Source organism: Xenopus tropicalis, chromosome 9, assembly GCF_000004195.4.
Source record: "Xenopus tropicalis strain Nigerian chromosome 9, UCB_Xtro_10.0, whole genome shotgun sequence".
Taxonomy (NCBI): Eukaryota; Metazoa; Chordata; class Amphibia; order Anura; family Pipidae; genus Xenopus; species Xenopus tropicalis.
In genome coordinates this window covers 49,302,375-49,328,444 of record NC_030685.2, presented here as the reverse complement: position 1 = coordinate 49,328,444, position 26,070 = coordinate 49,302,375, and the positions used below count along the sequence as shown (strand labels likewise).

The window sequence follows — 26,070 nt, the reverse complement described above, 5'->3', positions numbered from 1 at the left end:
TAGGGGTAAAAACTTGGCTGTAGCAAGCAATGCCAGTGAGCAGCTGCAAGGAGTTTTGAGCTGTATTAGAAGGGGCAAAGAAGGGGCAGTGCTAAGACCTCATCTGCTAACTATATAGGGGGGCCATACATTGAACTCTCTGATGCTTTATTTACTAGTAGGCCCTTTGGTGAGAAATTACGCTTTTGGCATTGGCAAAAAATGTTTCGTGAAACTGATGTAAAAATTCACAGCAACAAATAAGTTGCGGTTGTGTCATAAAAGTTGCAGTCACGTCAAATAAGTTGTGCTGTGCCAAATAAGTTGCACTCATGTTAAAAAGTGGATCAAAAAAGTCACAAGCATCAAAAAAGTCACACAGCAGTCCCATTTTGCTGATTTTTCGTGTTTCAGAAATTTTTCAGCACTTTAGCTAATTTTTCAACGAAGCGAAACGGGACAGATTCACTTGTCACTACCTTTTAGTAGACACAAAGGCATCTATGGAGATTTAAAGAAAGAAGGCTTGATCATGCTATTTGAAAAAGGTTTTTACAGTGATAATATGAATCAGTTAATAGAGCTTCCCAAGCAGAATCCTGCATTGAAATCCATTTTTCAAAAATGCAAACAGATTTCACATGGGGCTAGCCATATTCTTCATTTCCCAGGGTTCCCAAATTATGTGAGCTGTGCTCTGATAAACTTCAGTCACACTTTACTGCTGAGCTGCAAGTTGGAGTGATATCACCCCCTCCCAGCAGCCAATCAGCAGAACAATGGGAAGGTAGCAAGAAATCAGCTCCCAGTAGATATCAGAATAGCACTCAATAGTGAGAAATCCAAGTCTGGCTTGGGACTCCTCCAGTTACATGGAGTAGGAAAAACAATAGGTTACCTGAAAGCAGTTCTAATGTGTAGCACTGGCTCTTTCTGAAAGTTCAGACTCAGGCCAATGCACTAAAAAAATACAATAGTTGATTCAAGAATAAAATTTTAAATGGTACAGTCCCTGAAGCATTTGTGCTGGAAGGGACTGTTCCGATTGCCATCTTGGGGTCAGGAAGGAATTCTTTCCCCACTGAGGCAAACGGGAGAGGCCTTAGAAGGGTTTTTTGCCTACCTCTAAATAAGCTAGCAGTGAGGCAGGTTTCATTTAGACCAAAAGTTTGAACTAGTTGTTATATTACAATGTAAATGATCATTATAGATCTTTTTGAGCAATTTGAGACATATAAACAGTTTTCTTGCAGTGTTGTAAATTAGCAAAATCATTCATTTGAATTCTTTATATTCGTTGTACTCTTTATCTTGGTGTACTTACGATGCTTCCAAGCATGTTCTGCAGCTTTCGGAGCAGTTAGCATGGCAAATGGATGTAAGGAAAGATTAAAGGGCTGTGTCCAGAGATTCTAAAATCAAATAGTATATGATTATAATAGACCCGCACCACAATAAATGTTAATAAATGGCTGATTAAACTATAAGATAATTAAAAATGACAAAATGTTTAAGAAGCAGTATCAACACACTAAACAGATGCCATAGGTTTCTCAACTGTATGACTGCAAACAATTATTTAAATACTAGTATAAAAAGGCAATATCTATATAAAAGAAGAAGGGTCAGTCTTTCATTAAAACACGAGTTCGAATCCCGAATGGGAAAAATTCGGATTGGATACGATAATTTCTGAAGATCGCAAATATCACGAAAATGCTTACGAAAAAATCGTATTAGTCACGATAATATCGATTGTAAACAGTGGCAGAACCTTTCCGAATTTTTCGCGCAAGTGTATAAAAAAGGTGCGCGGGCGTACGAAAAAGTTGCGCAAGCGTGAAAAAATCGCCAAAAATCGTCTTGATAAATCTCTCCCTTAGAGTTTCAAAAAAGTTGTGGGTGCAGAATTGACAATATAATTCCAAAATTAAATTTCTCAAAACATCCCTATATACTCACAGGTGGCTCCACTTTATAAAATCTATAGATCATATTTATGTATTCATGTCATGATTTACATTAAGGTGTGCAAAAAGACTATCATTTTGGTAAAAGAATAGCCCAATCCATTGCATTATAAATTCCTCCTTCACTATAAAAGTAGTGGTTCTGATACTGTTGAAAATTAGCATATTCATTTTTCTATTAATATAATTTAGCCGCACAGCACCAGGCACACATTTAATAACAGCTAGCTTAAAAGAATATGTATATAAATAACTGAACTGGCATCTTCCCTGTTAGTTAAGGAAAGGCATTATGTGCATACTATCCAAGATTCCATCAGTAACAAACATATAATAATACAGAAAATGCAAGTAGGTCTAAAACAAATAAGTTAATAAACATAAGTTAATAAGCTCCAAACATTATTATAAAACAAACAGTAACATATATATATGTATGTTTGGGGGCACAACCTGAGTACTAACTGTGAAATCTGGGGTGTGCTTGCTGCCCTACATGTTTAAACAAATCCAGACTGACGGTCAATTAAAGTATGTATCATATACATCTCATATCAGGTGTCTGTAAAATTTGAGTTACAAATAGGGATGAGCGAATTTTTTCACCAGGCATGGATTCACAACGAATTTCCACATTTCGCCATTGGTGAATTGTTTCGCAAAACTTCTGTGAAAATTCGCAGCGGAAAATTTTGTCGCGCTGAATTTTTTTTTGTCGCGCATCAAAAAAGTGTGGGCGACAAAAAAATAGACACGAGCGACAGAAAATAGACACGGACGGCAAAAAAAAGATGCGGGCGACAAAAAAAATTGCGCAACAAATGCATTTCACAATTTTTTCGCCATTTCACAAATTTTATGGCGAAGTGAAACAGGAGAGATTCGCTCATCACTAGTTACAGATACATAAAGGGGAGCTTGAATATATATTGGGACACAAAGGGGGCCTATACCAAAACAAGCTTGAACACCCTGTATGTACTGTATATATTAATATGCAAGCCTATGGCTATTAATATTACAGGACACTTAATAAAAGGATGTAAAAATGTACAAAATGTTCTAGTAATTAGATGAATACAAAACAAATTTCAGAAGATTATTTTTAAAAAATCTGATTATTAAAAAAATTTGGACTTGCAGAATTTAGTCCTTTATTTTAAATTACTGTTGTATGCAGGCCTTGACGTGAGCAACGTCGGATCCTGACCCGCCTTTCTCCCAACCTTAACCCCTTTTCCTCTTTTACTTACCAATCCCAATAAACACACGGACACCAATTCTTGGGATAAAAATAGCCGCAGAACATTTTATTAACAACAATCAAAGTTTTAATTTAAAACATATCATAAAGAACAAAATGATATACAAAATATCTCATGAACACAAAACAAATGTTTGTATAACAAACAACCAACTTTGAATAAACATACACCATAACAAGCCAAAATAACTGCGCAGCGCAACTGGCGCTGCCAGCTGCCCTTCCGGCCCGGAACCCCCACCCAACAAAACTCACCTCCTGCTCCACTTACTTACCCCTGAGGTTCCAGGCATGCCCCAAACAATTCTCAAACTCCCTTCCTAACCCAACCATTGTTTTCCCCCAACTCAATCACCCCGCCAACACCACTCGTTACCTCCACCTCTATAGGGAGGGAGGGTGGGCGTTTTACTATGCTGCCTAAAATGGATGAAGAGCGGGAACGGTTCCAACTATTTATACCCAATACAAAGCAACCAATCACATAAAAAATGGGAGTGGCTACGTCAGCCCTACGTCTACGTCATGCCCCTGCTTCCCTACGTTTCCCTACGGGTCATTGGGCTACTTTAAGATTAGCTACATGTATGTTAATTTATAGTGCAAGGCATTAATAGTTTAAAGGAAAACTATACTCCCAGAAAGAAAACCTAGTTTATATTATGTTAAGTGACCTATTAAAGAATCTAGCCAAACTGGAATATATATATATACTGTATATCAGTGGCCTAGCATGTTTGTGTGCCTTGGCTTGTTTGTGTGCACCATGAATCCTATGGTCCTAGGAAGAGGCCCTTAATTCTTAAAATGGCAATTTTTCTATTAGAAAATCCTATTATTTCTATTACGATTACCTAATAGCACATACTACTAAATAGTATATTTTTATGAAAATGGTTTATTTACATGAAGCAGGGTTTTACATATGAGCTTGTTTATGCAATATATTTTTGTTGAGACCTACATTGTTTGGGGGTATAGTTTTCCTTTAAGCAGAAAACATGCTTTCATTGCAAACAAATTGCTATTCACATGTACAAACCAAATCTGCTGACATTATATACGATGCTTGACATTCTCCTATTGTTTTGATAATGCTACCAAGCGGATTTTGCCTGCCTAGCGTGAAAAGTAGAAAGAAAATTCTCCAATAATGTGTGACAGTCTGTGTCACTGAATTGTTTATGCCTCTATTGCTAAGTCAGCTACTTTTTCTGCCCCCCCCCCCCTTGGTCTCAAAGAACAGTATATAAGAGATCCCAAAGATCCTAAACATTGTTCACAAAAAGATCTGCTAAAAGCTGAACAGCTAAGATGGGAAAGGTAATGTGTCACAGAATTAATTACGAGTTTGTGTTTAATAATCAGGGGGTAATATACTGCAGGCATAAAGATGTACATCATAGGTGTATCAAAGTTACATTATTTAGTACCAAGTTTGAGAATGTGAAAATAATTTGTCACATTTAAAAGATATTGTTACTGCAGAATTATGAATATGTATAATGTACCACCTTAATTCCACGCAGATGGCATTAGAATAAGCAATGGCAGACTGCATAATACTCCGCACATAAACTACACATAAAAATGCTTGTTTTTGGTGGTATTTAGTCCCTCTCATATGTATAAATTATTATTACTATTACTACTCCACTTAAAGACATCTATATTATTTTTTTCTTTTAAATATGCATGTTATCTGGTTAAAACCATGCTGTGCTACTACGTTTCCCTACATTATTTATTATTTAAGACATTTAAGATACCTTATTTCATGCAATTTTGTCTTTAATTTAACAGGCCAAATCAATGGCTTACACTGCACACAGGCTGATTGTTCACTATGCAAAATAAAGAATTCTATTAAAAAGAAATAGTCTGTTCAATTCAGAAGGGATTCACTGAACCCATAATTTTTGGATTCATCTGAATGTCGCAGCCTGTAGCTGTTCAGTGTTAATTACATGCATTTTTGTTGGGCACTAAGGATTTGGCTAAATCTGAATCCTGCTAAACTACAGAGATTCAACTGTATTTTGAACCAAATTCTTAGTTTTCAGCCTATCAAAAAATGCAATGCTTAAAAATACCCCTTTGTGCTTTTACACTTAGGGGCTGATTTACTTACCCACGAACGGGTCGAAATGAGTCCGATTGCGTTTTTTTCGTAATGATCGGTATTTTGCGATTTTTTCGTATGTTTTGCGATTTTTTCGGATTCTTTACGAATTTTTCGTTACCAATACGATTTTTGCGTAAAAACGCGAGTTTTTCGTAGCCATTCCGAAAGTTGCGCACAATCTGGCGATTTTTTCGTAGCGTTAAAACTTGCGCGAAACGTCGCACCTTTTAAGTTTTAACGCTACGAAAAAAACTCAACTTTTTGCGCAAGTTTTAACACTACGAAAAATCGCCAGATTTTGCGCAACTTTCGGAATGGCTACGAAAAACTCGCGTTTTTTCACACAAATCGTATTAGTAACGAAAAAGTCATGACATTTTTCCGAAAAAATCGCAAAATACCGATCATTGCGAAAAAAACGCAATCGGACGCATTCGGCCCGTTCGTGGGTTAGTAAATGTGCCCCATAGATGTGGTCCTCTTAAACCACACATTTCATTACCACAACAAATTCTGAAGAGCAGTAGGCTCCACCTAATCACAAAATTAAAATATTTTACAGGGCAAGACTAGATCATTTCAGAAAAAGTAATTTGTTATACCTATTTTGTTATTTCCTTAGAAAAAGCTCTATCAAAATTAATATATTTGTAGTAGTTTCTGTTTTGTTAAGAGTTAGACTATTTGGAGTGCGATAACCAAATACAGGTATGGGATCCCTTATCTGGAAATCCGTTATCCAGAAAGTCCAAATTACAGAAAGACCATCTCCCATAGACTGCATAATAAGAAAATAATTCTAATTTTTAAAAATGATTTCCTTTTTCTCTGTAATAATAAAACAGTACCTTGTACATGATCCCAACTAAGATATAAATAATCCTTATTGGAGGCAAAACAAGCCTAATGGGTTTATTCAATAGTTACATTATTTTTAGCCCACTTAAAGAATAAGTAAACCTTTTTTTTTTCTATTAACATTACTCTAAACAGCTTCCCAGAATTGCCTACCTTTGTCCCTCTGTTCTTTCTGACCTGGTTCCTCAGTTACAAGCTGCTCGATTCCTCTCCTTAGAGTGAAGCTCCGCCCCTACTTCCTGTTCAGGTCTCTCATTACATCGACTACCTGTAGTCGAAGTGGAGAGCCTTCTGCACATGCCTGGAGGCAGCAGGAGCCTGTCTGTGCATTTGCAGGGTTTTTTTCTTGATGAGAGACCTGAACAGGAAGTGGGGGCGGGGCTTCACTCTGAACAAGAAAGGAGAGGAATCAATCAGCTTGTAACTGAGGAACCAGGTCAGAAAAAACAGAGGGACAAAGGTAGGCAATTCTGGGAAGCTGTTTAGAGTAATTTTATTAATAGAAAAAAAAGGTTTACTTATTCTTTAAGTTATGGAGATCCAAATTACAGAAAGATCCCTAATCCGGAAAACCCCAGGTCCCGAGCATTCTGGATAACAGGTCTCATACCTGTATTTATAAAGTTCCATCAAGTTCACAATTTACATTTTAGATAAAGCTGCTATTTTCAATAAGGATTACATTTTTAGATGCTTTTGAAATTAGATTTATTGTATGTAAGTCTACATAGTAAGGGGTTCTCTGGGCCTAAAATGGCTCATAATAAACAGCAGAGATATGCTCTTAGCCACAAAGCAACTGTATAGGCATTAAGAAATATATAATATTATTCCTGTGTATGGGAATTTCCACAGATACAGTATATGTGAATGACAGAAAACTTTATATTAATATTAAAGCAATTTGGTAGGGTTTGACTTTAATAAGAATGCATACTTGTGCACACTGGAAGTTTTTTGCCATTACAAAATTAATTGGGTTTATGCTACTTATTTATTGCACTTATGTAAAAAAAAAAACCTTGGATTCTTCTTTTATTTCCTATACCAGCCCCTATACCAGAAAACTTAATTATGTCATTACACCAACTTCAGTTATGTCAAGACTAAAATGTATTTTGTGCATTATTCCTTTAAAAAGGAGTTCTTGTTATTATAAAAACCCATAAGTGGGTGTTTTACAAACAGGCTTTGTCTTTTCCTTATAGCTGTTTATATATTTAACAATTCATGTGAACATTCCTAAACCAAACATTTTTTTTCTAGCTGCAAACAACACATGCTGTAAGTCACTGACAGATTTCACCTGCTCTAGCTGTCTGATTTCAGCATGGATTAGCAATTTTCAATGTATTACTGACAAACAGTATTGGTGGAGTTGTGAAAAAGATATAAGCATCCATTATACTTAGGTGAAGATATATTTCATATTTAGCCATTTAGCCCTGTCTGAGTTATATAAAACTTACTATGGATGGAAAGTTTATGCTAGTCTATCTTAATTTCCCCATGTTTCCCAGGCATGCAGGCATTTCCAAAAGCTTTGGAAATCAGGTCTCTGGCAGGCATTTTGACTATCATTAACTACAATCCAAATTTCGCTTTCCAACACAACTCAAATGTTTAGCTTGGGCAATACAGCATTTGTGCAGCCTGTTTGTCATGAGCAAGTGGACATTTGTGGATTTGGTGACAGAGCACTTGGAGAGTAGGTGGATTAGGGAAGTTAAGTAACCCCAAGTATTTTTTAAAAAAAAGAAATTTCGGAAGCAAAAAAAAAGAAAAAATAACATGCACATGCAAACTGATATGGTAGGAAGACTGATTCTGATTTGGGTTTGTATTGGCCTTTAATATATGTGTATATGAGGCTTTCTTTTTAAATTAAACAATTGTTTAATTATAAAAAAATTCTACAAGTGAGTTAATGACTACATTAAGAAGTCAAAGTGGGGTTTTAGAAATGTTGTTTTATGCAGAATGAATCACACATTTCAAGTGTATAGCTTGAATTTTAATTACTTTTTATTTCTGACACTCAGATTATCTTCTACGAAGATAGAAACTTTCAGGGGCGCTCCTATGAGTGCAGTTCTGACAGTTTAGACTTGCTCTCCTTTTTCAACCGATGTAACTCTATCAGGGTAGAAAATGGAAACTGGATGCTCTATGAACAGCCCAATTATTCAGGACATCAGTATTTTCTGAAGAGAGGAGAATACCCGGACTTTCAGCAGTGGTGTGGCTTCAATGACTCCATCAGATCTTGCCGTATAATTCCTCAGGTATAGCCTTTCTGCTCTGAAGATAAGTTTGTTTGCAGGAAACCCTTACCATTTTATGTTTTATATTTGACTATTTAAAGCAGGTTTGCTCCTTTTTTAAAGAAAGGCTGCCACTTAAAAAAAAAAAAAAAAAATACAAAGAAAAGTGTATTTTATGGAAAAATTACCAGATAATATTATTATGTTTTTTATCTTCTTTTTTCAAAAAACGTGAATCAGCTTGTGGCTTTCAGTTTTAAGGCTGGCTTAAGCTGCACCACAAAATATCAGCAGTATACATTAAATTTATTGACTATTAGATAGATAATTTGATTTTTGCTTTTGTGTATAGTAATATCCAAATAATCATGTGTTGCGAATTGAAAGAGCTACATCTAAACAAATCAGGTATCCTAAAAGGCATAAAAAGCAGCTTATTAATAATTAATAAAACCTATTGATACCTGATTTCCTGGTGTGGAAATGAACAATCACTAATAGAGTTTATAGAGCACCCTTATAAATTCTGCTTAGCTTTTAGAAATGTGCTGAAAATTTAAAGAGGAGAGTTGCCATTTAATTGAAAAATGTGCTTGATATAGACTGATATTCTAAGATAATTGTTGCTCTGATATTCAACGATTATTGTTAGTCTATATTTTACTCTTTGTGAGTTTGAGTTAACTATTTTTTCACCACCTCTTCAGTTTGCAGTCCAAACTTGTTACTTGGTTTGGTCCCAGTGACCCTAGCAACCAAGTCATTGACAGAATGACAGCATGAAAGATGAATAATAAAAAATAAATTATTATAATTATAATTATAATTTCTAATGCTCGCAACCACCTGAAATGTTTAACCTCAGGCTAGAGAGAGGCAGAATAAAAAGGCAGACAGTTGAAGCACAAGTAAAAAATAAAATAAATACCAATAGCAAATTGTTTTAAAATATTTATGTCTAACTTAATTTTAATGTAAATGCTTATTAGTACTTCATATATCTATCCAAGCTGTAAAATAATAATGAGCATTTATGCAAAACTTTTCTCAGAATCCCTAATTCTCACTTGCAATTTGCATTGGGGATTAAGGATTCCGATGGTGTTAGAGCTTAGCAGTTTAATAGTACAGAATAATGTTCAACCGTTTAAAGCAACTTTAATTATAAAAACTGATTTTATTTTTTTTTTATCATCCAGCAACGAGGATCATACAGAATAAAAATCTATGAGAGAGAAGATTTTAGAGGAGACAGCATGGAGTTCACCGATGACTGCCCATCTGTCCATGAGCGTTTTAATTACCATGACATTTATTCTTGCAATATTTATGATGGCCACTGGATATTCTATGAACAGCCCAATTACAGGGGGCGTCAGTACTACCTGAGACCAGGAGAGTACAGGCGATACAGTGACTGGGGAGCCATGAATGCAAGAATTGGCTCCTTCAGACGTGTCAGAGAATCTTATTAAGTCAAAAAGCTGTAAACATGAATGCAATGGCTTTAAAATAAAATCTCACTGTTAAAGAAAACTTTTTTCGTAACTATTTCATAACTATTTTTGAATCAATCTCTATTTATTTATTAAAACAGTGGCATATTATTTTTATTCAAATATTGTTTAAAGGGGTTCTGTCAAGATTTTATTGTGTACTTTCTAATTCTAAATTACACTGCTAAAGCGTGACTGAAGTTTATCAGCTGTAGCACCCTGGGGAACGAAGAATATAGCTAGACCAATGTGAAATCTGTTTGCGTTTTTGAAAAATGGATTACAATGCAGGATTCTTCTAGAGAAGATCTATTGACAGTATTCCTTTAAATCTGGCATTAAATGAATCTGCTTAATTTTGCCTGGGAAACAAATATGCCAATTATTCAGTTGTTTGTTGTCACTCTCTGCCAAGAGCAAAGTTTCATGCTATCTGCCACTTTTCATGCCATGATGAAATTACAAATCAGCTCCAAGAGCTATGCTATGTCCCCAAACTAGACAGTGAAAAGACTGTTACATGATCCAAAATGGCCATATAACTGATCTGTTAATCATCTGAAAAATCAGCCCACAGGCCAATTAGTTCAATACTTTCTGATGTGGTCATTCACGTGGCCCACTTAAACAAAACCGAACAAATGCAAGGATGAGCTGCAACATGCATGTTTAAAATTTTTACTATAGAAAAACCAACTGCAATTCAACAAGATTGTAACCAACCTGACTAAATCTTGGCACACAGCCATTTTAAAACAGATAGAAAAAAAGAGTTAGATACAGACGGAGAGAAGCATATTTAGTATAACTACAGGTAAATTGAGTGCAACTGGATTTGCTGAGTAATCACTGAATATGTTTCACTGATCATTCAAGCAGCTTCTTTAGTTTAACTGTCTGTTAATGGAAGCCTCTTCTACTAATCCAATCACAATGGCACATTGTATCTCTTCAGAGAAGTGACACTTGAAACTCACAGAGGTGTGAATGCTGTGAGAGTTACTTGTAAGAGTTCCATGAATGGATGTGTGAAGTGCTCTGTAACCGCTGGGGTACAGATGTTAGAACACCATTGGGCTTTGTTGTTATTGTTTTGACAAAGGCCCAGTCTGGGTAGCCACAAGCTTTGAGTGTTTCTCTAAGATGTTTGTGCTCCTTGTCCTTGGATCAGTTGTTAAACTTTCCCACCCAGTTTGTGTTCCAGCAGATGGTGGGGATCGAACAACAGATACTGATCCTTATGTGTAGGTATACTTCTGTTTTCAAGTTACTTAATTACAAGTTATTTAATATTAATATTTGTATTTTTTTGTTTTTTGTTTTTTTTTTTTGTTTTGTTTGTCTATGTAAAGTTGGGAGGAACACGGGTCAAAAAAATTTCATTACAGTAATGATGCTTCATTGTTATTTGTATATGACAATAAACTTGAAACTTGAAACTTGAAGTTACCCGCCCCCTTGGATGGATATCAAACAGTCCAAAAAGGCAAGTTTGTTCTCATGGAAATCCTTCCTTGTGAACTTGATGTTATTGTCATCTACACACCTGAACCAGTGACTTGGTGCAGTTCTATTGACTGTAAGTAAGGCCCTCCTTTCCACTTCTTCCATGTACACCAAGTTCACTACAATGGGAGGTGCTCAAGAACCCATTGCTTAGCCATGTTTCTGTAAAAATGGCCCTTGTATTTGAAGTATGTGTTGTTAAGGGGTGCTATCATAAAAACTAATTTGTACTCATTTAGTTTAAGTATATATTTTTAAACATTTTAACAAATATATTGTAGTAAAAAATCTAGTCACTCACATCCACCCAGCCACATTTCTCTATTCTTACAGGCTGCTTCTGTGGTTTTGCGAGTTGGGTACAATTATGGACAACTATCTAAATGTAACATAGTAACATAGTAAGTTAGGTTGAAAAAAAGACGTATGTCCATCATGTTCAACAATAATGCCTATATATAACCTGCCTAACTGCTAGTTGATCCAGAGAAGGTAAAAAAACCCCATCTGAAGCCTCTCTAATTTGTCTCAGAGGAGAAAAAAAATTCCTTCCTGACTCCTAGGGGCAGATTTATCAAAATGTGATAAATAGATCTTAATACATAAAACTCACCCATGTTTTATTCATTCCTATGGAATTTTTTGAAGTGTATTTATCAATGGGTGAACGTTAGAGCTCACCATTTGATAAATACACTTCTGAAAATCCCATAGGAATGAATAGAATGTGGGTGAGTTTTATGTATTAAGCTCTAAACTCACATTTTAATAAATCTGCCCCCTAGGTTTCTAGGCAAATGGCCAATTATGCATTTGACCTAACTATCTTTTTAAAATAGTGACTCTAACATGTGCATGTAGTGATTTATTGTTTGGGATAGATTACATTTAAGTAACAATGAAATTTATATACTAATAAAAATCTTTATCAGCTGGTCAATTGTTCCAAGAACCTACGCAAAAAGCATTTTGGGGTCATAACAGAATTACTTACTAGAAACTAAATTGTAATCATCAGAAAGGTCCACCTTTTTGTACAATAGTGGGCTGCTTCATCAGCAGCTTCATTAACCAACTTATTTGCCTTTATCATAGAAAGGGGCTCTATCCTGTACTTCTTTAGTCGGCTTCAATGGATGAAACACAAGGGCCTGCATTTTTCAGATAAATGCAGTGTTGCCACATTCAGCAGTGCTGCACATGGTGCTACACACTAGTGTCCAACATGGTCCCCATGTATCATTCAGACATGCAGGTCAGAAATTTGGCACATGACACACAGGAGTTCTATGCTGCCTTAAGCCAACCAGTGCTGTGCTTTGAACCTTGAGCTGGAGTTTATCTTATTACAAAAATAACTTCCCTTACCTTAGTTGTGCTCTGTAGCAGTCCTTTTGAAGATTTTTTCCCATATAACTCAAAAACACCTTCCACTGGCAAGCTATGCTGTTGTAGAGATGCCCAAGAAAATTGTAAGTAATATACAGTATCAGACTTTTTTTACTTGGCAAAGAAAGGGTTTCTAATTTTGTTAGCATATTCTCTATAAAGTAAATAGTGAGAAATACTTACCTATTTCTTTTGAAAGTGATAAATAATTAATCCTAACATTAAATAATCTTAAAGGAGAATTTAAGCTTAGCTAAAGAAGTAGGCTAGACATGTTGCACATTATGTTTTTGCTTTCTGTACCAGCCCAAGACAACCACAGCCCTTTAAAGGGGAACTATACCCCTAAACAATGTGGGTCTCTAGAAAAATATATTGCATAAACAAGTACATATGTTAAATCCTGATTCAAGTAAATAAATCATTGTCATAAAAATATACTTTTTGAATAGTATGTGCTATTGGGTAATCCTAAATAGAAAATTTTAAGAATTTTTAAGAATTAAGGACCGCCTCCTGGGATCATAGGATTCACAGTGCTCACAAACAAGCCAAGGCATACATGCTTGGCCACATTAGCCAATTAATGTACAGAATTGTGTCTTTTGCTTCCATACTTCTTCCTGTTACAGTTAGAGCTGCATTATTTCTGGTCATGTGATCTCTGGGGGAACCCACAGACCATCATTAAATGGCGGATCAAGGGAATAGATGTAAAAGGGCAATATTTACTGATATATATATATATATTCCAGTTTGGCGAGATTCTTTAATTCTTTATTTCAGTTAACATGATATAAACTATCTGTTTGTTAAGTATTTATTCTGGGGGTATAGTTTTCCTTTAAACAGGGAAGATCTGTGCCTCCAAGGATCCCCCACTAGCTCCCCATCTCATTTTCTGCTTGATTCCCTGCACATGCTCTGTGCTGCTGTCAGATATCTGATCTTAGGGACCAACACATTATACTGCATATGAAGAATAGAAATGTCACACTATAAGACTGATTAGTTATTAATACAGATTATAGGGCTGATTCACTAAGGTGCGTTAAAACGAGCGCTATTTATAGCATGCGTTAAAAATTTTATCGCATCTTATTTTTTGCGTCTTAATGCACGATTCACTAAAAGGATATTTGCGTTAATTTAGACGCCATGCTGTTTGCGTTATTTAAGTTGCGAAGACGCAACACCCACTAAATAATGCAGCGCGTTACTTGTCGCGGGTGCTAATTAACGCACGTGCGCTACTTTTCGCGCGCACGCCATATTAGCCATACACACCATTACGTTAGTAAAACTACTTTTTTTTTAAATGCCCATTTCCCTGCAAACTGGAGGCTGCATCACTCTAGGGCCAACACATACTTGAATAAATCACACTGCAAAGTCCATATTGTGTTGCCAAAAGCTCATGAACTGTACTTTTCTATAATTACCAACTGCCCCAAGTAGGTGTTATTTTTTGCATAGACTAATGCGATATTTAGCGCGTCTAAGTGTTTGTGAATCATGCACGCTAATAAACGCAATGCAGTAAAATTAACGCATGTGGTTGCATGCTAATTAACGCACGCGATATGCGACTTAACACATGCACACATACTTTAGCGAATCTATTTTAAAGCAAAAAAGCATGCGATAAGTGTTATCGCACTTTAGTGAATCAACCCTTATGAGTAGTGATGAGCGAACTGTTCCGTTTCGCCATAAAATTTGCAATACTGGCAGAAAATTTGCTAAACGCATTTTTTGCGCAATTTTTTTTTTTATTTTGCTTTAACTCCTATCAGCTGCTCAGCACACACTGAACATGTGAGTGTCACAGATACTTCGAACAGATTCCAGTATGGTGACGCCCTGTAACAACTTTGAAGTACTGGGACATTGCTACTATAGAAATGCTCAACCTTTGGGCTGGTTCAATACGCCCAGTATATAAAATATGGCATTTCTAACCATATTCATTTTTAGGGTTTAGCTCTTCTTTAATGACTGTACGGATATTTAACAGAAATCAGTATTTTAATTTTTCAAAGATACAATGATTTTTGAAAAAAGCAGACCAACCGACAGTAAAAGATTTAGTGGGTTGATTTACAAACATAGATGCAAAGTTGCACAAGTGTGGTTGCCAACAACATTCAATTAGCTAGTGGATTTAAGTAGTGTATTATGTATATTATAAAGTGGGGCTGTATATTATAGTGAAAATACATTTTTCAGGAGTGAGTGATTATTGTTTGTTTTTCCAGACTGTTGAGAGCTGGAGGCAGCAGCAACTATAACTGCCTGTTTAATCACATTAGGGTAGCTGTGAGAGCAACGTGGCACCTTTCATTGTATTCTTGGTTTTACAGTAATTTTACGCACTCATGTTGTTATAAAAAATAAAATGGATGAGTTTGGATAATGCAATATTTATCCCAATGAATAAAACGTAGCAAGAAGGTACAGCCCTTTGACTTACAAATGATAGCTGACCATGTTCTAGCTACCATTGCTGCCTTCATTTGAATGAACACCTCCTGGAAATAGTTTGTGCCATGTGTAAAATGGTCACAGAACTCCAGTACATAAAAATATCACAGAAAGATAAATGTTTGCCAGAGTTAACTTACCATTAATACTCCTGCGAAAGAAGATAAAATCATAGCTTCTCTTTCCATTCTGTTGGGATATTTATACTGATGCTCTGGAAATGTTCTATAAATTGATAAAAATGTATGTAGATCAATAAGTTATCTTCTAAACCAATGTCACATACATTATATTGAATATTGCCATTATGTCTGTGAGAAAACTGGAGAAAAAGTTAAAATGATCTTTATAAAATACACTGTTCTGGCATATTTTTTTTTCATAGCAACTTAATTCCCTTTACTACTGTTGCACTGAAAGTATAGTGAGTCAAAGTATCCTTAAATTAATACATGCTAAAAACATTCATTCTCTAACCAAGTATTGTAAGTATTTTCACCTAGACCTAGGGGCAGATTTGCCAAAATGTGAAAAATTCACCCACTTTCTAATAATTTCTATGTGATTTTTTTGGGCCAACGGGACATTGGGAAAAATCCCAGTGAGCCCCGGACCTAGTGGGCCTCGGCGGCCAAGACCCAACCCTTGCCGGTGCAGGGGAGGATGTCAGGTGGGGGACCCTGTGGGGGGTTAGGGGGCCCCTGCGGGTGGGAAGTTAGGGGACGCAGCCGGCAGGGACACCTGCAGGGCCCCTGGGGCAGGAGCCCCGGTGGGCCCTGCAAACCCAAGTCCGACCCTGAAAGAAATAAATACAAAGCGGGTCAGTTTTTCTGTGGTGAGCTCTAATCTTACATTTTGATACATCTGCCCCCAAGGTTTTTTATACCTAAAGGCAAATATATGTTCACAGGGGTATAATAAAGAAGAGATAGAATTCATCAAAATAGTTTATGAAGACAGAATTTTTACACACCACTTCGAAATTGCATTGCTACGCAGCCATGTTCAAATGATGATATTTACACATGGGGCTAGTAGCAGGCAATGTATACACTTAACATAAATACATAAATAACTCAATAAATGAAAACACAAGACACTAGAGAGTTGGTGGAGAAAGGCCGCAGCTGTTTTATTTTAAAACCGTATAAAACATCTCTATACTTTTAAAATAGAAGAGATCATAACTTCCCAAAATCAGTAAAATGATTACCCCAGCCAGCCTCTGCTCCAACACCAGCAGGCTGCCTTGAATAAAGTGTACCTTTTGCCCCTGCCAAAAAGCCCAGGACTTACTGCCACACAGCTGCGACAATACACATATAAATATATCTTCTTTTTTTTTTTGGGTGGGTGGGTGGGGAACATCCTGACTCTCTCGTCCAGGCAAACTTCTGCGCATCGCTGCCCCAGTGCATCCCTTTTTATAGGCAGCAGTCCAGCTGCAATAGCCTGTTGCTGGGCAAGAAAAAAACCTGCCTGCCTATGACCGATGATCAGACCACCTGCCAATCAGCTTAGCTAAGGTAAGGCAATGCACGTAAACAAAAACAAGTGCCTACACACGTGCACTGCCCCATGTACCTGGGGGCCTATGAGCCCCCAAGTTGCATTCTTTTGAGTTTACCATGATGCACATTTTAGTGCTACTGCTGTACAGCACTAGAAGTTTGATAGCAACAACCCCACTATCTGCATAAGCTCTGTATGTTTATGTGGATGAATGAGATACGCTCGGGTGCAGTCACATCTAGCCGATATACGCATAAAAACGCAAGATAATGCGATTTTTTCGGCAAGCGGAAAAGCGGAAAAATGCTTGCCGAAAATTCAGCCCTACGCCTGCTACTTGTGCCTGCACCCGAATGAATGAGATATGCTCGGGTGCAGGCACATGTAGCCGATATACGCAAGAAAACGCGAGACTTTGCATTCTCACGCGTTTTCGTGCGTATATCGGCTACATGTGCCTGCACCCGAGCGTATTCCATTCATTCGGGTGCAGGCACAAGTAGCAGGCGTAGGGCTAATTTTTCGGCAAGCGTTTTTCCGCTTGCCGAAAAAATCAGCCCTACGCCTGGTGTGGCATCAGCCTTAAGAGTTGTGATTGATCTGAAAACATTGTATTCAGCTGAATTCAATTCCTGCAAAAGGTGCTAGTATTCCACCTTATCCAAAACCTAATCCTGGATTTGGTGCATTTGTAGTTAGAAGAATTTTTTAAAACTCTTCTCAGTAACTTTAAGAGCTTGAGCCTCAATTAATAGAGAAACACCTGTATACTTACATTTTTCCTTTTTTAAGTGTATTTGCATCTTTAGACCCATTTAGCCACTGCAACGCTACACCAATTGCCAAATCATAATGTGCCTTAAGGAAAGGAACAAGAAAAACTGTAGTATCGTAAATTTTAGACACACATATTTCTTAACCAAACATTTTATTAATAGTTTGAACATCTGAATTCATTGCTAATGGACCTGGAAAACTGTTATGGCAATTGTGCCCAAATTATATATAGTATAACATAAGTATATGTTGATGCATTATGCACAATTGTGTCAGGCGCAACTCCCCCAGCAAGCAAGATGTTGGAATTCTGGGGAAAAACACTGCATTATGTTAAAAAAAAAAACATGGCAATTGTTTTCACTTTGCCTACTGCACTTACGATCATAACTGACCCCTCAAGTGTTGTAATTGTACTGACAGATACTGCATTTTATTATGGACCCTGTAAACTCTTGTGAGCCAGCCCTCTTACATTCTGTAACACTTATTTGTTAAATTATTGTAATTTGTAAATTTGTAAATTGTAAATTGTAAATTTCTGGTGCTATATAAATGATGACACTTACTAATTATGTGCTATAATTTAAATAATAAAAGTTGACAGCTAAATAAATGCATTGGGGTAATTTAATTATTGTACCGCAGTGCAAAGTCCGACTCAATAGCAATGTTTTTTATCCACAGTGGGAAGTGCACCTGATGCTATTGTGGCCAGTGTGTCAAAACTGAGGCAGTTGTACTTCAATGCATATATCACACAATTGTGCTGACAATTTTTCACTGTGCACTTGCCATCATGTGCAATGTGCAAGTGAAAGTGACTTGTGTGTCCTATTGTTTTGGTGCAACTGTACTACAGAAAGTGGTGCAGGCTGCTATGGCAACTGTTAAGCTATTGTCTTGTTTGGAGGTGGCATTAGCTCCAGAGTTTCCACAGCTGCCTTCATCCATAGTAACAGGCATATGTATCAGTAGTATAGTGCAATCAGAATAATGAGAGCAAACATTTGAATGGCTGCTATAGGTTTGTAGGCAGGACAGGGTTTTCTTACCCAAAAGTGAACGCCTCCCTAACCTATTTTGATTTTTCTTCATTTTTTAAAACTGCAGTAAACAGGGCTGGAACTAGGGGTCGGCAAAAGAGGCACTTGCCTAGGGCACAACAGGATAGGGGGATGCTTACCAGGTACCCCCTCTCTCCTGCCCCCCCCCCCCGTCACTGCTTGACATGATGCGCTCCCTCCCCCACAAAGTCATCACGCACGCATGTGTTTGTTTGCATGCACGTGGGAGTAGGGGGGTGAGATTAGGAAAGGTGGCCGGATGGCTTGTCTAGGGCGTCTGGTCAGCTTGGCCCACCCCTGCCATAAAAGCTAATTGCTGACAAGTTCAGGCAATCTTCATTTATCATAATATAATATAATCCATACTTATTGATGTTCAATGATGTATGAAGTTTTTTTTGTTTACGACTGAATGTAGCTACCATGTCATCTAGGAACGTGGTTTCCTTTTTTCCTTTAGGATCAAAATCCTGTTCACGGAGAGTTGTGCTGACATAATCCGCCCTTTAGAAGGAGTAAAAATATAGAAAAATAAAAATAGAAGAAAACTAACGTAATTTTTTTTATAAGAAAACAAACACATTTCAAATGAATAAATTAATCACATATTTTTTTACTGTGCATGTTATTAGACTAGTGCCATATACAGTAGGGATGATTCTAGGCATGTATAAGCACAGGCTGAGAATCAGCCGATCTGCAGGCACTACTCATTTGCGTGTCCACACCTGGACCACTGCACTGGCCTAGGTGCAGACACAATGAGCGGATTTTGTCACTGAAATGCATGCTTGTGTGTTTTGGTTCCAAAATCCTGGGCCTGTATTGCAAAATGTCAGAGTGCACACCTCATCAAAAATAATAATAATAGGTGCAGAAAACTGGAGAAAACACATTCAGCAATTTCAAAAATAATCACAAGAGCAAAAAAGTCTCTTTGACCTGGGCCTGCACAGTGGCTAAGGGTGCCAACACAGAAGGGAGGGGATCTGAGCCAAGAAAGAGCCTGGTCTGGCATTAGCCTTAGAGGCATAACCAGTGAAAAATTGGAGCTTGGGATTAATACACCAAATTAGAATGGTTCTTAATTGCATGTTACTGGTTATGACCAAAATTTCAGCACATTCCCTTTATCAGTTGTGTGTCAAGCAACCTATCACCAAGGGCTATATACACAATAAAAACATGGCTCCATGACATCAAGCAAAACCACTGCATTATACTATTGTCTCAATAATATAAACTCATAAAATCAGAAACACTAGAGAGCCTACGAGTTCGAATCGCGAAATGTGAAAAATTCGGATTAAATACGATAATTTCTGATGATCACAAATATTACGAAAATGCTTACAAAAAAATCGTATTAGTCATGATAATATCGTATTGGCGAGCCGAAAGTCATGAAATTTTTGTATCCAAACGATTGTAAACGGTGGGAAAACCTTTCTGACTTTGATCCTTCAGTGCATGATTTTGCAAGCCTCCCATAGGACTCAATGGAACTCTGCAGATTCAACCTGGCCAAAGGAAAGTCACGATACCGAAGCTTAAATAAATCCAAAACTTTCGTACTCGTTGCGACAATACGATTTTGTCGCGTAATTTTTGAAGCACAGTACGAAAAAGTCGCCAAAACAATGAAAAAATGGGCGAAAATACACAAGGTATGAAAACGTAGAAACAAATACGTTTTTTTTTGTATTCGGAGCTGATCGTACTTAAATAGGCCCCAAAAGGTATTATGAACCAGGAATGATTGGCACAAGCTTGTTTTCTGACAGCCTGCTAAACTGATGAAAATTAGGTGACATCTGAACATCTTTTATCAGTTTGATCTCAGACTAGATGTTATATTCTTGCCTTGTAACGAGCATTAACTTAATTTAACCCCAAAGGTGTAAAAGATGATATCAGGCAAGCTCAGAAATGAACATTAGTTGTTAAAAAAAGACACCCATAGTGAAAACATGGGTATCAAAATAGTAGCTTTATGCTTCTATACTACATCAATGTCTTTTTCCATATTTACCAAAGCAGCCAGTCTGTATCAGCTCTATATCACCACTATATATACTAGAATTGTGCAAATTGACTAATTAAATATATTTCCAAAGCTTCTCCTTGCTCTGGGGCAGTCTATTTGGATTAGGCACATGCAAGCATGCCAAATAAAATAGGGGAACCCTGGGGCTACTGCTACCTCAAAGGTGGCCATGCATGAGCCAATAAAAGCTGTCAACTTGGTATATCTGCCCAAAAATTGTATCTGCTCAATTTGTCCCAGCATGTGGGTGGCTAATTCTAGCCGATATCCTCTCATTAGGCACCAAAAAAACTAATCTGGCAGTGTATCGTCAGTTTAAGGGCAAGGGCACACAAACCACACAGGCCACCTCACTACAAAATGCAGGTGGAGAAAAACAGTAAAGCATTCCACAAGATCAGACTTCAGTATGTCTACATATAAAGAGATAATCATCATCGTATGCCACTGCAGAGAAGTCTCGGTGCTGAAAAAAAATGTAAAAAACATTTTTATACTTACAAGAGCTTTTCAACATCCTTTTTCAGGCGCTTTCTTTCCATATGACCAGCAGTTGGAGATATAAAACACCAGTTAAAAGACCTGCAACCAGAAGAAAAGTGAATGTTAAATAAACCTTGTATAGGCAATTTTTTTTTACCTTACTTGTTCAGTGGATAAGTTCTATTACCATAACAGCATTTTAAAGCTCCTTTAAAATTGCAAACGCTGGTTTCATTGAAAAATCAAGCACACATCACACATCAATAAGAGTACATAACTCTCCACTTACGTTAATAATGTGTTATAGATACAGTGTACTTGCGTAGTGCCTCTTAAAAACTTTACATGGACAGGATCCTTTGCCTGATCCCATAGTATAGTGTCAGCCAGAAGCTTACAACACCTTCACTCTTACACCATTCAATGCAGTTGTATGCTGTTAGTCATGGTCAAACTATGGCCTCTTGCAAGCATATCTTCATATTCTGCACAGAGCCTTATGCGTGTTTTATTGCTAATATCTTTTTTTTTGGTTGCACAAAAAAAATTACAAATTATTTACAAAAGTAAACAATGTGCTTTAATCATCTTTTTTTTTTTTTTATTATTTATTGTTTTTTGATGAAGCACATTATCCACAACTTTTGTTACATTTGTACAGTGTGAATTCAATAAAATAAAATAGTACAACAACGAAGATACAGAGCACGTCTTCATTTACAAAAGGCTTAAATTGGTTATAGCTTCATCGAAATTATAGCTTTAATCATCTTTAATTAAACCAGCATATCAAGTAAGCAATATACAGTTGTGTTCAGAATAATAGCAGTCTGACATCACTAGCCTGATCAATCACTGTTTTTACCATTTCTACATGGCAAATAATTTACTAGTATGTGTAGTAGAGTAATAGATAATCAACAGACTCAACAGTCATGATGTGCATGCTGCTGATTCTGTGTAATTTAATCATTAATTGATCCAATAACACAGATTTTTGTTCATAATAATAGATTATTGTTTAAAATAATAGCAGTGTGGAGTTCAATTAGTGAGGTCATTCATTCTGTGACAGATGTTAATTATGGCCCTTATTTAAGGAAGGAAGACAGCATATCATGTGCATGCTGGATATAGTAATAAGTAAAAAGGGTCGTTCCAGACATTGTTCAAAAGAATAATGTACTTTGATTAAAAAGTTGATTGGAGAGGGGGAAACATATAAAGAAGTGCAGCAAATGATTGACTGTTCTGCTAAAATGATCTCACAAGCTTTCAAAATGGCAACCAAAACCTGAAAGACGTGGAAGAAAATGGAAAACTACCATTCGAATGGTTAAAAAAATAGTCAAAATGGCAAAGACTCAGCCAATAATCAGCTCCAGGAAAAAGCATACTATATCAGATATCAGTCAGTTCTAGGCTTTTTTTTAAAATTACAATTGACTTTTCCATCACTTGGGACTGTAATATAGTTGCTCTCCTGCTTTCAAGACTATATTTGCCAACTGCACCTTCATCTTTCTCATTTCCTACCTTGACATTGTAAAATAACACACTGCAGGTCTTGTTAATTTAAGCCTAGGCCTAACAGTAAAACGTTTAAGTTGGGGTGTAAACCTTTATGGCTGTGCACAAAATTGAACTGACTTCTAGATTGGTTCATTTTAGTTCAAAGATACCTAGGATATTCATGCATTATCAATATATTTCCAAATTCACTACTGAAATCTGTACCTTGTGCAGGCAGATGTGAAGGCTGATATGAGCGTAAGGGGTTGATTAAACACAGGCCCAGAATCAGCTTCAGGTTTTAGGCCTTATTTGTGATGCCCCACGCATTGGGCAATGCTGCCCTTTAAAGACAGAACTGAGTGATCCTCTTGATGCTGCTCTTTGCATGAAACAGCAGTGTGCTTAGAAAATGAAAACTAAAGGGCACACTTGTGCACCCCTTAATGCTCTTGCGCTCATGAATAACCCTTTGCATCTATTTGTCCAGTACCTGCAAATTAATAGGCCATTAACAGTTTAAATTTAATAACAAAGGATTTTATCCTATAGGAGTACAAAGAGCTACAAATCATGTCTGACAATTGTTTATCACCATGAAAGTGCTCAAATGATTATATTTGATAAAAGTTATCTGCTATATAAATCAGGTCCTGGCCAGGGGCACACAAAGCATATCATCTGCTTTTCTCCACCTGTGTTTTTTTACCAAGGCAGAGAAAAAGCAAAACTGCTGTGCACTCCTTCCAACAGTTCCATTAAAAGGCATGGTGTCAGCCTGTGTGGAGCTACATTAAATGGATACAAAAATGCATACTTTTATGTTTCTGTGCAAATATTCACTCCATGTAGCTTCACACAGGCCGACAGCATGTCTGTGAATGGAGCTACTGGAATGAGCACACAACAGTGAATCCATTTTCCTCCACCTGGGTAAAAAATGGTGGAGGAAAAGGGACAATATGCTTGTGTACACTTGCCCTTAGGGCCCTAGAGCCCTCCAGAAATTTGAATTCCCTTTGCATAGTAATAGCTTTTTTATATAAACCATGCAATCTTTAATAGTGCAAGGTAAATAAACACAATATATATTTAAAATGCATGCAAAACTACATATAACATGCATTTTTGGGTGTTACTTTAACATACATCTATGGATCTTAAGGTGGCCATACACGCACCGATATTATCGTACGAAACCTCGTTTCGTACGATAATCGGTGCGTGTATGGCATGTCAGCGAGCCGACAGATATCGCAGGAAGCTGCTGATATCGGTCGACTCGCCGATCGGCCAGGTTAGAAAATTTTGATCGGGCGCCATAGAAGGCGCCTAACCAAAATTCTCCCTTCAGAGCTGAATCGGCAGAAGGAGGTAGAAATCCTATTGTTTCTACCTCCTTACCTGCCGATTCAGCCCTGAATGGTGTGTGGCGGATCTGACGATGTTTCGTGCGACCGACGGTCGTACGAAACATCGTGAGATCGCCACGTGTATGGCCAGCTTTAGCCTATTCGGTGATTCCTAATCTCTGAGATAGGACCCCATGCTGTTTTGGATGGGTCTCTAGTATCCCGTTTTAAAAAAATGTAAAATATTCTCATACAACAGACAGTCGTAACATGAGAGCATAATTATATCTAAATGTATCTATCTATCTATCTATCTATCTATCTATCTATATCTTGGGTTGTGAAGCCCACTTTCAGACTTAATATGATAAATATTTTTAAAAATCCCTTCTCTAGCATTTAATGAACATTTTTACAATTTTTATGGAGGACCTTGCACAGAGCACAGTGCACAGTTAGTTTGCACTTTGCCTATGCACTTGGAAATAGAGTGCAGAGACCTATGGTCACCTGTGAATACAGCGCTGCCTTCCCCTGAATACAGAGCAAGGCAGCCCAGTTCTTACTGCCTGACATAGGGCAGGTCAGTGCACAACCAGGCCCTGCAAAGAAGGGTCTAAATGATTGCATTAGCATGATATCGCCCACCAAGGCATATCTGGGAAAACCTTGGCAAATGAGCAAATCTTAATGTTTATGGTGACTTCAATACTTTTTTCTGGGGTCTAGGTAAATGACTTTTCATATAATTAGATATATATCATTGCCTGTTCATGTTTAAGTCATTTATATATAGCCTGGAGGCTCCTATCAGAGAGGTAATATTCTTATGCTCCATGATAGACTTCAGCCTCAGAATCAGATCTCATATTATTTATACAGTATACCATATAAGTAAATGTTATTAAAAAATGATATATGTAATAGCATTAGCTCTGGAGAGGTTTTACTGATCAAAGTAATTTTGCTATTATTCAGGGCAACACATCTATATTCAAGGTGCTGGTGTTTATTAGATATAACCGTTACAAGACTATGTCACATATTAAACTGTAAGTGTGGGAAGGATCTGAAGGCTGATTTATACCCAACAAAATACAATTTAAACATCAAATGCTGTTCAAACACTGGAAAGTGGATAAAGAAATATATATCAGAATTTAAGTTATAGCAGACACAGTAATGGCCAGTGACACTAATAATGCTTCTTACCTGCAATAAGTTGTTCTGGTGATTCTATTCTGGTTCTTGCTTCTTAGCTCAAGAGAAGCAAAAATAGGTTTGCAGTAGTGTAAGGCTGTTTTTCTACTGATGTTGCTATGAGACCACAAGGCTTACTGAACAATAACATTTCAGCTGTGTTACTGCTAGGATCCTGGGATCAAGTTACCTGCTTTATTCATCATTATATTAGGTTTCAGAATTCAAAAGCAACTTGACACTGCAGTGCTGTCTAAGTACAATTAAAAGGACACCTTTATAGTTATTTATATCTACATAAGCCATTGTTTTAGGTAAAATGTTAATCAGGAAGCAATTATTGTAAATCAACTCCAATGAACAATAACAAAGCAACATTTATGACTGGTCCAGAGTTCCACAATCTAGCATCTGATATAAGATGCCAAATTACAGGGGATGCTAGGAATTGTAGTTCAGCAATAATTGATTTTCCACAGACTGACTGTCCATGACTTATATATTATATTCTGAAGCAGTAAAAGCAAAAGATAATTTCAAGCATACAACCACACTTACCTGATCTAAAATGTTTAACTGTTTTGATGTGAGGTTATTGAGAAACTAGCAACCAGGCACTTGGATGACAGAATTGAAAATAATAGAAGTGGGTTTTAATAGGAAAGATTAGTGATAAAAAACTAACAACAGCAAACCTCTAGCTTTTACAGCATGCCAAAATGTTCCCCTTGCACCCAGTCAGAGACTTGCAGATTTAATCTGCAAGCACATATTGTAGGGATTAT

At 36.9% G+C, this 26,070-nt stretch overlaps 2 protein-coding genes across 2 annotated transcripts in view; one reads left to right on the top strand and one right to left on the bottom strand.

The window, feature by feature from the left end:
- The window catches only part of c2orf80 (Chromosome 2 Open Reading Frame 80), a 30,822-nt gene extending 5,418 nt beyond the window's left edge, over nt 1–25,404 (bottom strand). The window contains exons 1-7 of the mRNA XM_018097637.2: nt 25,298–25,404; nt 21,240–21,320; nt 19,114–19,195; nt 17,623–17,705; nt 15,476–15,560; nt 12,831–12,908; nt 1,304–1,391 (exon numbers count right to left, since the gene is read on the bottom strand). Coding sequence (XP_017953126.1) covers nt 1,304–1,391; nt 12,831–12,908; nt 15,476–15,560; nt 17,623–17,705; nt 19,114–19,195; nt 21,240–21,280 — 457 coding nt within the window. The 5' untranslated portion in view covers nt 21,281–21,320; nt 25,298–25,404. The remainder of the gene's footprint in view (nt 1–1,303; nt 1,392–12,830; nt 12,909–15,475; nt 15,561–17,622; nt 17,706–19,113; nt 19,196–21,239; nt 21,321–25,297) is intronic.
- cryga.1 (crystallin gamma a gene 1) lies at nt 4,496–10,014 on the top strand. The gene is made up of 3 exons (XM_002937110.3): nt 4,496–4,536; nt 8,239–8,481; nt 9,660–10,014. Exons 1-3 carry the CDS (start codon nt 4,528–4,530, stop codon nt 9,933–9,935), a joined length of 528 nt encoding a protein of 175 aa, XP_002937156.1. The 5' UTR covers nt 4,496–4,527; the 3' UTR covers nt 9,936–10,014.
- Nucleotides 25,405–26,070: the final 666 nt, after the last annotated feature.